This window comes from Oncorhynchus mykiss, chromosome 6 (genome assembly GCF_013265735.2).
Source record: "Oncorhynchus mykiss isolate Arlee chromosome 6, USDA_OmykA_1.1, whole genome shotgun sequence".
NCBI classification, from domain to species: Eukaryota; Metazoa; Chordata; class Actinopteri; order Salmoniformes; family Salmonidae; genus Oncorhynchus; species Oncorhynchus mykiss.
Window position 1 is genome coordinate 21,441,611 of NC_048570.1, and position 12,045 is coordinate 21,453,655.

The 12,045-nt window shown below is 41.4% G+C and overlaps 2 protein-coding genes across 4 annotated transcripts in view; both read left to right on the forward strand.

The window, feature by feature from the left end:
* Positions 1–2,984, forward strand: part of LOC110525469 (neurogenic locus notch homolog protein 1) — a 52,724-nt gene extending 49,740 nt beyond the window's left edge. For both annotated transcript variants that reach the window (XM_036979601.1, XM_036979602.1), the window contains exon 34: positions 102–2,984. In XM_036979601.1, coding sequence (XP_036835496.1) covers positions 102–1,487 — 1,386 coding nt within the window. In that variant the 3' untranslated portion in view covers positions 1,488–2,984. The remainder of the gene's footprint in view (positions 1–101) is intronic.
* Positions 2,985–3,617: 633 nt separating this feature from the next.
* Positions 3,618–11,764, forward strand: dpp7 (dipeptidyl-peptidase 7). 2 transcript variants are annotated; one of them, XM_021605600.2, is made up of 13 exons: positions 3,618–3,823; positions 4,145–4,274; positions 4,383–4,522; positions 4,830–4,993; positions 5,352–5,487; positions 5,644–5,725; positions 6,187–6,353; positions 6,457–6,517; positions 6,817–6,935; positions 7,063–7,219; positions 7,581–7,645; positions 9,352–9,422; positions 9,579–11,764. In XM_021605600.2, the coding sequence occupies exons 1-13, from the start codon at positions 3,740–3,742 to the stop codon at positions 9,691–9,693; spliced, it is 1,491 nt and encodes a 496-aa protein (XP_021461275.1). In that variant the 5' UTR covers positions 3,618–3,739; the 3' UTR covers positions 9,694–11,764. The 2 variants fall into 2 exon arrangements, with proteins under 2 accessions (XP_021461275.1, XP_036835499.1); XM_036979604.1 differs by lacking the exon at positions 9,579–11,764 and having other exon boundaries at positions 9,337–9,366.
* The last annotated feature ends 281 nt before the right edge of the window (positions 11,765–12,045 follow it).

Below are 12,045 nucleotides of genomic sequence, written 5' to 3' on the forward strand. Positions count from 1 at the left end.
GTTATTGTCACTGAGATACAATATCTTTAGCAAGAGAGAGCTGTCTATCTGTGGTCCACTGTAAACACATTTCTCTCTGTGTGTCTGTGTGTCTGCCTCAGGAGGAGACCCCTCTGTTCCTTGCTGCCAGGGAAGGAAGCTACGAGACGGCCAAGGTCCTGCTGGAGCACTTTGCCAACCGCGAGATAACTGATCACATGGACCGGCTGCCCCGAGACATAGCGCAAGAGAGGATGCACCATGACATTGTCCGTCTCATGGACGAGTACAACCTGGTCCGCAGCCCGCCCATGCACAGCCACGGCCATGGAGGCTCCATGGGCACCACTCTGTCGCCCTCTCTCTGCTCCCCCAACAGCTACTTGGGCAGCATGAAGCCCTTAGTCCAGAGCAAGAAGGCCCGCAAGCACAGCGCCAAGGGCATCGGCTACAAGGACGGCAAGGACATGAAGAACAAGAAGAAAACCTCCCAGGATGGGAAGGGAGGAGGTCTGTTGGACAGCTCAGCTGTTCTGTCCCCCGTGGACTCCCTGGAGTCTCCACACGGGTATATCTCTGACGTGGCGTCCCCTTCCATGATGACCTCCCCCTTCCAGCAGTCCCCGTCCATGTCACTCAACCACCTCCAGGGGATGTCCGACCATATGGGGGTCAACCACATGGGCATGCCCAACAAGCAGGAGCTAGCGCGCATGCAGTTTGACCCGCTTCCGCCCCGTCTCACTCACCTTCCGTTGTCAGGCTCCAACGGCTCTGTGGGCATGAATGGCCAGTGTGATTGGCTCTCCAGGATGCACGCCAGCATGGGCCAGTCCGGACAGTTCAACCAAATGAGGGTTGGTCCTGTCGGGGGGCAGGGCAGTCTGCACCAGGGAGGCGGGCAGCACGGCATGATGACCTCTCTCCACACCGGGCTTCCCACCACCAGCCTGTCCCAGATGTTGAGCTACCAGGGCCTGCAGAACACCCGGTTGGCCTCGCAGCCGCACCCCATGCAGCAGGTCCAACAGCAGATGCAGATGCAGCACCAACAGAACCTACAACAACAGCTCCAACAGCAGCAACAGAGCATCCAGCTTCAGCACCAGAACTCTAGCACCGGCAGCAGTGGCCATGCCAGCAACCAGAACTTCATCAGCACCGAGCTGAGTGGCTCAGAGATCCAGCAGGGCACAGGGAACCAGGGCTCCATACCCATCCACACCATCCTGCCCCAGGAGACCCAGATCATGAGCCAGAACCTGCCCAGCACCCAGTACCTCACCCCTCCCTCCCAGCACAGCTACTCCGGCCCCATGGACAACACCCCCAACCACCAGCTACAAGTCCCCGACCACCCCTTTCTGACCCCCTCCCCCGGGTCTCCCGACCAATGGTCCAGCTCATCCCCGCATTCTAACATGTCTGACTGGTCGGAGGGCATCTCAAGTCCACCAACCAGCAGCATGCAGTCTCAGATGGGACATATCCCCGACCAGTTCAAGTAGAGAGTTTGCATTGCTTTGCCAAATGGACTGATGGATATTTTTGTATGAAAAGGCACTCTTGAGAAAACAAAACAAAAAGACAGAGCTATGGACTGATTTGACCCAAAGCTCTTTTTATATGCTTTTGTACTAACAGTAAGAATTTCCTATGTTTTATTCCTTCACTTATTATTTATTCATGTCTTATTTATTCCTTTTCTTCCGCCTGCTTACAGAAATGTGGGATCCAAGGTGTCAGGCCATAGTCGGGGCAGAGGTGAAACTTGTAGGGATACTGTAGCTTTGTTTATTTTTATATGTAGTGCTTTTGTCTGCAGTATACTGAGTTATTCAGATGTACACTGGGTATTTATTTGTTTAGAAATTTTGCCTTTTCATTTTCGCCAGATTTTTCATCAAACTCTTGTTTATATTTTTTAAATCTTAAATCCAGTGTTATTTCAATTTGTGTTTTGAGTGTTGTTAAATATTCAAGAACATTGCATTTATTTGCTGACAGAGCAAACGGTCATAAAAAATAGTTGTATTTTTCTCAGCTGTGGTCAGGGATGCTGTATGAATAAATGATCTTATTACAGTACGCAGTTTCCATGTTCACATTTCAAACAGGTCCTCTGACCAAAAGCAAGAATCTGCTAAATAAAGTACTAGAGTTATAAGTAGTTCTTGGATCAATGCAGCATAAGCCTCTTGATTGGATTGTCTGTATGTGTCTGTGTGGCGCTGCGTTTACATGTGTTGGGGGAATGGTAAGGTAATGTACAGTATAACGCCAACTTGGAGATTGACAGTTAATAGAACAGGCTTGAGTCTATGTGTCCCTTGTTAATTTTAGTCGTTCAAGAAATGGTCAAGATGTTATTCTAAATGATTATTTCCCTCCAATTGTTTGAGCCTTTGGCTGGTTTTGTTTCAATGTAAATATGAATATGCATTTCCTTTGTAAGCAGGATTTTGTTTCAGAAATCTTAAGTCTTAAGAATTCCACTTGGTTAAGAGGTTTCACAATGATCCACAGTAAAACATACTAAACATATATTTTACACTGTATCACTGAGGAAGAGATCTGAAAGGTTCATACAAACAACATACATATAAGAGATGTTTTAAGCCCTTACAGATAAATAATAACAGAAATATTGTGGAGTTCTACAATTATTATTTATTGACTGTTTCTGTGATACAGAATAATCCACAGATTATTATTTGGATGAATGTTGGATGATTTTTTTTACTCGATGTAAAAAGGAAGACTGTGGGGTGTCCTGTTTCTATAGTGTGTCCTCTCGCCTGATGCTTTGTGAGATGCTGTGAATGGTATAAGTTCTCAATTTGTTTCATTCAAACCCACGGCTGTAGTATCTGCGATAAAATGTTACCTTCCTGCAAAGTTTCAATTTGCATAAAATTTATTTTTCTTCCACTACCTGACTGTCAATCTGTAAAAAAAAAAAAAAAACTTTATATAATAAAAGATACCAATGCGTGTCTTCATTTCAACTTGTCTTCCGTGGTCTTTGCTGTCTGAATATCAATTGACTGGAGTTAGTAGCCCCATCTTGTAAAGTATACAAAGTCTTACAGTTCTTAATTTCAAGATATCAGTTTGGTCTACAAAATCCAGTCTGTTGTAGTTGAACAATATGGACTCAGCAACCATACAAGTACAATTAAACTCAGGTGATGATATCTGATACAGAGAAACAAAAAGTGAGCGAGAGTAAGAGTACATGTGTGTGCGTTTGTGTGTGTGTGAGAGAGAGAGAGCAAGCGAGAGAGAGAGAGAAACAATCAAGACATGCCTCCAACTTGATATTGAATGTTATTAGTAGAGTTTTCATACTCAATATTAATATCTAATGAATTACAGTTGTATTCATTATGAAGACATTTACACTGTCTTAAAGATTAGACTTTTTACCACCAACATGAACATCTAATTTATCTATCTATCTGGACAAATTAGTCAACAGTTATATTGTATTTTATTCCCCATGAGAAGCTGATGCTCTAGATTCCATAATGCGATGCCTTTACCAACAATATTTAGTAGTCTTTCCCCTCTAGTGTCTTTTAGGACTTCACAGCTGAGTCGATTGAAAGAACTACAACTTCCACTATGCACATGGCCAAAACGTTGCCTGGGTTCAGAGGTCAATAAACAAACTCAGCTGTGAGGAAGCTATGTCATGTGATTTATACAATTAACATTTCGAAACAGTTATTTGGCTTTCACCAACAGCCTTTTGAATATGACAAATTGGGGTTTTATTTGCGTTGTTGTCTTGCTCTCCCTCTACTCTGAGACGCAGGGGCTTACACACAGCCGTTTTCAGGTAATATTTTTACCCAGACGTTCAAGTGTTCACTGTTACTGGGGTTTACTCATGTCTGTTTCATGGCTGGTAGTATGTCTAGCTAACTATAGTTATGTTATGCAAGAGCAACCATTGCATTTCTTAAACGATGTTCATAGTTACCAAATTATATTCGTAGTACACGTGTTCATAGTTATGGCTAAGACAGTTCATAATGGCTAAGACTAGAGAGACTGCTGATATTTAATTCACTCTAGCATGTTTATGATCTCAGATGTTACATTATAGGCATATTAGGTTTGTTTCTCTGAACATTTCATGCTTTTACATTATTTTTAGGTCAAGAATCATGGGTACAGCACTGACCCAAAACCCCAGTTTAAAGAGAAATACTTTCCCCAAATAATGGACCACTTCAACTTCAACAGTATGGGCAATGGAACCTATGAGCAACGGTACCTAATCACAGGTGAACATCCATTGCTATTGCTATTTTGCACACTTTGTGCTGGTCTCTCTTATTCAGTCCAACTTGCATGCTCACTTTTGACTGTTGCCATACTCTGTGTCCTTCTAGATGAGTACTGGAAGAGAGGTTCTGGACCCATCTTCTTCTACACGGGAAATGAGGGAGACATCTGGGAGTTTGCCCTGAACTCTGGATTCATCACAGAGCTGGCAGCACAGCAAAGAGCCCTAGTCATATTTGCTGAGCATGTAAGAAGAGGCCATAATGTGTCACATGTTCATGTTGAAGCTTGTGATCATGACAGAACTGGGGAAGTTACTCAACCGTATCACAGAAATAGGCTGGCCTCGTATCCACAAAGTGTCTCAGTAGGATTGCTGATCTAGGATAATGTTGTATGGACAGATCCTAGATCAGCACTCCTACTTTGAGACTCTTTATGGAGACCGACACTAGGCTCAGATCAGTCAAACACTCAAGTAGAGCTTTTAGCTATAACATGATGCATACAGTTACCTTGAATGTTTGATTCATGTTCCACTTTTCTCTCCACAGAGATACTATGGCAAATCACTCCCATTTGGCCAGGACTCGTTCAACATCCCAGAGGTTGGGTTACTGACGGTAGAACAGGCCCTAGCAGACTATGCTATCATGATCACAGAACTGAAACAGCAGCTAGGAGCCTCCGCATGTCCAGTCATTGTCTTTGGTGGAAGGTAAGAGCTTTATTACAGGCAATTGGAAACCAAATGTCTATTGAATGATTTCAGTATTGGTTTCAGTGATCTGAAATCTGTCATTTTTATTATTTGTAGCTAAATGCAAGTTCCAATTTGTTTCATGAAAAATGTTACAAAGCAAACTCTATGCTTTTAGATAAAAAATAATTGTGGTTCCAAATGTCTTTTCCCACAATGAAGGCATAATATTTTCTTTACATATCCAATTAATTCCCAATTCTGTTCTATCCAAAGTATCAGACAGAATCTCAATGAGACAATGACATCATCAACTTCAGTAGAGATAAGAGGCCAGTCTCTCATACAAAGGTTGTCTTCTCTCTCTTGCCTTCAGTTATGGAGGAATGTTGTCAGTCTACATGAGACTGAGGTACCCAAACATTGTAGCAGGGGCTCTGGCTGCCAGCGCTCCCATCCTGTCTACTGCAGGGATGGGGGAATCAAAACAGTTTTTCCAGGATGTCACATCCGTAAGTTCAGATTTACAATAGATAGTCTCACATTAGCTGGTCTATTTTGTCCCTTGATTGTAGTGACCAACGTTCTAGGTTTTCTGCATTTTCTACATGCTTGATTTTTACAGTTCTCTGTTAACATTACCAAATGGTGTGTGTGTGTGTGTGTAGGATTTTGAGAACTATGCCCCAGAGTGTAGGGATGCTGTAAGAGGGGCGTTCCAGAGGCTGCAAGACTTGGCTCAAATAGAAGGTAAAGTCTGCATGTGTAGCAAATAAGGGATCTGTGAAACTCACTCCTCAGCCTGAAGTGTCTCTACCTGCGCTGCTGAAAAGCTAGCTTTTCTGTGGCACGACTTAATATGCTTTAGATGGGCTATTGTTATTTTACTGCTGCTCTTGAAATGATTTGTTACTTTTATTTTTATTTCTTATGTTTTACTTAACACACATTTTTCTTAACTGCATTGTTGGTTAAGCGCTTGTAAGTGAGCATTTCACTGTAAGGACTACTACACCTGTTGTATTTGGCACATGTAACAAATAGAATTTGATAAGCCTCCGTAGAAATGGGTTCATCATTTGAATGTGCCTTTACAAAGTATTACTGTCATCACTGATACGTATAGGGTTGTATGTCACTGTAAAAGCACTGTGATTTTCCATCATTACAGTAATGCTTGTCGTCTCCTTTGCATGTTTGTCCGACATCAGACTATGGCCGTATCCAGTCAGCGTTCTCCCTGTGCAAGACTCCATCCTCATATAAGGACATCCACCAGCTGAATGGGCTCTTACGTAATGCCTTCACACTCATGGCCATGCTGGACTACCCCTACAGCACCCACTTCATGGGTAGCATGCCTGCCAACCCAGTCAAGGTACTGTTGCTCACAGATAACAACTCTGGGATTTCACCTCTTCTATGTTGTTCAACCCATACTATGTTTGTGATGAACTAAGAAGAGAACTATGTGCTTGTAGGTGGCTTGTGACACCATGTTGGGTGGAGCTGATTTGCTGCATGCCCTAAAAGACACTGCAGGTAAGTAGGCGAGAGTGCTGCCCAGTGAGTTCTCCATGAGTCCTGGGGTTCTGCCAGTTGACTTTTGTATCATTGAGGCATTTCTTATCAGTTTCCACTAGAGGGTGCTCCACCTACACATCCCCCAGCTGCTCCTCAGGCAGAATCATTATAAACCATGTACCCAATCAACCCAGAAATCCCTTTATTATTGATGCTCTGTATAGCAGGTGCTCACATTTCCATATGAAGATGCAATGTTAGGTCTACCAGCAACTGGCATGTTGTAATATGTTGTTGATGTAATGCCAAATCTACAGGAATAGTGTACAACTCTACAGGAGATCTGACCTGCTTTGACCTCTACACGCTGTATGTGGAATGTGCTGACCCAACTGGCTGTGGACTGGGCTTCAATAGCCTGGCCTGGGACTACCAGGTACAGAATACATCACCAAGCTATTACCATTTGTTCTTTGCTCATCAAGTTGGAAAACTAAGCAGAGCTACTGAAAATGGAATAATTCTGGAAATGTTTTCACAAAGACTGATGTCTTCTCTTTCAGGCCTGCACAGAGATTGAGATGTGCTTTGAGAGCAACAATGTAAGTGACATGTTCCCTCTTATGCCCTTCACTGAGAAACAGAGGGAACAATACTGCTCCAAGCGCTGGGGGGTGATCCCCCGACCTGGCTGGCTCAAAACCCAGTTTTGGGGTGATGGTAAGAGCTGCCCCCCTAATCACCACAGCTACAGATGCTAACTATGTACACCTTAAATAATTGACTTTGTTAGTGTGCTGCTCTGCTCATCTGAAATTCCCATACAGTACACAGGGCTTGTTTCTTGAACCCTTATTACCATTTAGCAGATGCTTTTATCCAAAGTGACTTAATTATGCATGCATACATTTGTTGTATGAGTGGCCCCAGCGGGAATCAAACCATACAATCCTGGCATTACAAGCTCTATCAATGTAGCCATACAGGGCCACTTCTCTCTAGGGCCACCCTTCTCTGCTTGATATTTCCATAGTTTCCTCAGTGATGTTTTGTTCTTTATGTTTCTGGTTGTCTCGATCAGCCCTCTCCACGGCCAGCAACATCATTTTCTCCAATGGAGATCTGGACCCATGGGCAAATGGAGGGGTAAGATCTGAATTATAGGTCGACCGATTAATCGGAATGGCCGATTTAATTAGGACCGATTTCAAGTTTTCATAACAATCGGAAATCGGTATTTTTGGGCGCCGATTAAAACCTTTATTTAACTGTCATTAAAACCTTTATTTAACTAGGCAAGTCAGTTAAGAACACATTCTTATTTTCAATGACGGCCTAGGAACGGTGGGTTAACTGCCCTGTTCAGGGGCAGAACGACAGATTTTCACCTTGTCAGCTCAGGGGATTCAATCTTGCAACCGTACAGTTAACTAGTCCAACGCTCTAACCATTGCACTCCACGAGTAGCCTGCCTGTTACGCAAATGCAGTAGAAGCCAAGGTAAATTGCTAGCTAGCATTAAACTTATCTTATAAAAAACAATCAATCATAATCACTAGTTATAACTACTAATCCAGTTTAGCAGTCAGGGTATATGCAACAGTTTGGGCTGCCTGCGAACTAATTTGCGAGAATTTTATGTAATTATGACATAACATTGAAGGTTGTACAATGTAACAAGAATATTTAGACTTAGGGATGCCACCCGTTAGATAAAATACCGAATGGTTCCGTATTTCACTGAAATAATAAACGTTTTGTTTTCGAAATGATAGTTTCCGGATTCGACCATATGAATGACCAAAGGCTCGTATATCTGTGTGTTATGTTATAATTAAGTCTGATTTGATAGAGCAGTCTGACTGAGCAGCAGCAGGCCCGTAATCATTCATTCAAACAGAACTTTCGTGCGTTTTGTCAGCAGCTCTTCACAAGCACAGCGCTGTTTATGACTTCAAGCCTATCAGCCTAATGGCTGGTGTAACCAATGTGAAATGGCTAGCTAGTTAGCTGGGTGTGCGCTAATACCGTTTCAAACGTCACTTGCTTTTAGATTTGGAGCAGTTATTCCGCTTGCGCTGCAAGGGCCGCGGCTTTAGTGGAGCGATGAGTAACGATGCTTCGAGTGTGGCTGTTGTCGATGTGTTCCTGGTTCGAGCCCAGGGGGACGGAAGCTATACTGTTACACTGGCAATACTATAGTGCCTATAAGAACATTCAATAGTCAAAGGTATATGAAATACAAATAGTCCTATAAATACTATATTAACTTCAACCCAAAACCTCTTACCTTGGAATATTGAAGTCTCATGTTAAAAGTAACCACCAACTTTCTCATGTTCTGAGCAAGGAACTTAAACGTTAGCTTTTTTACATGGCACATATTACTTTCTTCGCCAACACTTTGTTTTTGCATTATTTAGTTGAGGCTAAATTGATGTATTATATTATGTTAATGTGTTAATTCAGTATTGTTGTAATTGTCATTATTATAAATAAAATAAAAAAATTGGCAGATTTTAATCGGTATAGACTTTTTTGGTCCTCCAATAATCGGTATCGGCGTTGAAAAATCATCAGTCGACCTCTAATCTGAATCAAATGTATTTGAGTGCTACTTTTCTAAACCCTCACATTTTAAATGCTATTCATCAGTGGCTGTGTTTACACAGGCAGCCTAATTCTGATATTTTTGCCACTAGTTGGTCTTTTGACCAATCACATCAGATCTTTTTCTTATCTGATTGGTCAAAAGACCAATAAGTGGAAACAATTATCATAATTGGCTGCCTGTCTATACATAACCAGTGATACATTCAGTCTGTCTCACTTGTAAGATTAATGTTCTGTAGGTGAGAAAGTCCTTGAGCTCATCACTGATTGCAATCAACATCTCAGAGGGGGCTCACCATTTGGACCTGAGGTGAGAGAACTTATGATTAGAAATTTCACTTGACTTTCTTCCACTCAACTACTGTAAATTCACACAGTATACAATTATTTGTGCTATAATATTAGTCTCTTATACAGTATCACCACATGGGAATGGCTGCATTTCAATGCTAATGTTATTTCCCAGAGAGGCCAATGATGCTGATCCGGCATCAGTTATAAAGGCCCGTAAGATGGAGTCCGACACCATCGCTCAGTGGGTGAAAATGGAGGAGAGGAAATGCCTTCAACGTGGATTTTAATGATTGACAGTTGTAAAAGGTTGTTCAATAAAGTATTTTAATCTTGACATTTATACAAATTTAAAGCAGGTCCATAGTTTTATTGTAAACCAAGTGACATTGTGGCACATTTTGTAAGTTCATGATTTAGACAGTTTTGTAGACCCAGAACCAAACACTGGTCCCATTAGCCCCCAGCTCTTGGTTTAGCATATTCATTCCCAAGTTGAAAAACAGTTCAGTCGACATGGGTGTACTACTTTCCAGCTGAGTCACTGATGTTGCAGGGTCATAACAAGGTACCCCAAAATACACAGTATTGCAAATGACACAGGCGCATAGTTTCATTGAAATGCAGATTCTCACCAATTTGATATTGATTGCAAATGTCTACAATATTGCAATAAAAATGATTAAATCAGATCCGCTTTCGACATCAGCATAGGTGTTGTTTTGGTGGTGTCAGGTGGAACTGCACTAGAGCTGTCAAATCCACAAGCGGCTCCTGGCATTGCCTAAATCGGACGTCGCATTAAGTGAAAGCCCATACAGCCTTGTTTACAAGTTGAAACACGGGCATGTGAGATGTAATCTACACCTCCATTAGGCTGCTAAAAATCCTAATTTTGTTGAATGATTTTCAATTGGAGTGTTTCTTTATAGCCTACACTTTCTCGGTCTGAATTTCTAACAGGAGTAGGACGGGTGTGGCTTTGTGAATGATCAAGGCAGCTGCTCACCAATTTGACACCTCGGACATGCCAAAACATCAGCTAGCGCCGGTTAACACAATCTGATTGAATCTAGGCCTTATTTTCCCTTGAGGTTCCAGTTGGGTAGGCTTATTTCATATGGTATTAGTGGTTTGAAATAAAAGTTCTCCACAGCTTGTGGGCTGAGTGAGTCAGAGCAGCTGGATTTAATCCATATCGTGGCAGATTCGTGCTAAAATGTAAAGGTCATTTGTGATTGAGCCGACATGCAGCGTTTACGTGAATGCGGTCGCCACGAATGTGGTAACATTGCCTTTAAATTTCTATCGTGCTATAAGACGGATCTTCCACGATACGGATTGAATCCAGCCCTTAACCATGACAATATCTCTGACCTTGGTTAGCAGAGATCAGGCAGCAGCTGACTTCAGATGCTGTATCAAAATCTCCCAATAGCATTTAATTTACATTGTTATAAAATAGGGAAATGGCTTATTGTCATTCTTAACAGAATGATGAATGTAGAATAATTCCAGATTCCAGTTGTTTTAATAACTAGGATATCTTTGGTGTAGAAAAGTTTAGGATCCAGCTGAAGGATTTTTAAAAAAGGAATCAGAAATGAGCAGCAGTATATTAACTGATCAGAGATGTGAAAAAGGGATCGGAAGCAGAGCCCTTAGTTTCATGATATATACTGTAAGTCTATACACAGTGAGAGTTATGGAAGTATACCCAGCAAATGGTTGGACAGTTGGAAAATGACATTCCTTAATTCAAAATCACACCATGATTATGTAACAAATACACATCTTTGCACAACTATTCACATCAACTATGTACATTTCAATAACAAAACATGAATATGTCCAAAGAGTTTCATAATGTTGTCCAGAGCAACGTTGAAGGCACAAGTGAAACAACACTAAAGGAGGGGAGAGCTGAACATTGAAATAGGGAAGAAAACTACATTTCACACTTAAGATGTTGAGTTTGGTCTCAATAGAATGAGTGAAAGTGTACATCATAACATTCAATATAGTTATTTACAGGAATGATGGTGAAGTATAGGATCTACAGCCCAGGGCCCTTTTTCCCCAAAAGCATGTTAAGGCTAAGTTCATCGTTAGGATCCTATGGTTTTAACGAACTTAACATGCTTTTAGGAAACCAGGACCAGTTCTACTGCTACTCCAGTTTCTGTGGCATAATCCACATTTACAATTCAGTCTATCCAGATATAGTATAACACACTACAAATCAATTCAAATTATATGGACTAAAATCAGCTTAATCTCACAAATATATTTGTATAACTAAACTACCCAAGTGTTCACACTAGCTTGCCCTAATTTGATGCCATACAACAGGAATGATGACAAATGATAAGGAAAAAAAATAGGAAAACTGACATTCTTTAAAGATAATAGCAGCAGAGTCAGTCAAACTCAAGGAAATTCAACAATAAGTGCTTGTTGTCCCCATACACAAAAAGGTGCACAGTATGCAAGTAAACTAGATTGTTCTATGCCTGACATGATTTTAACATTAAATATTTTTTTATATAAATAATTTCTTAAGAATGTGATTGAGAAACTGGAGAGTGACATGACACAGGAAGTTTCATCCCAATGCTATGGCATTTCCTGTAAAGCCCATT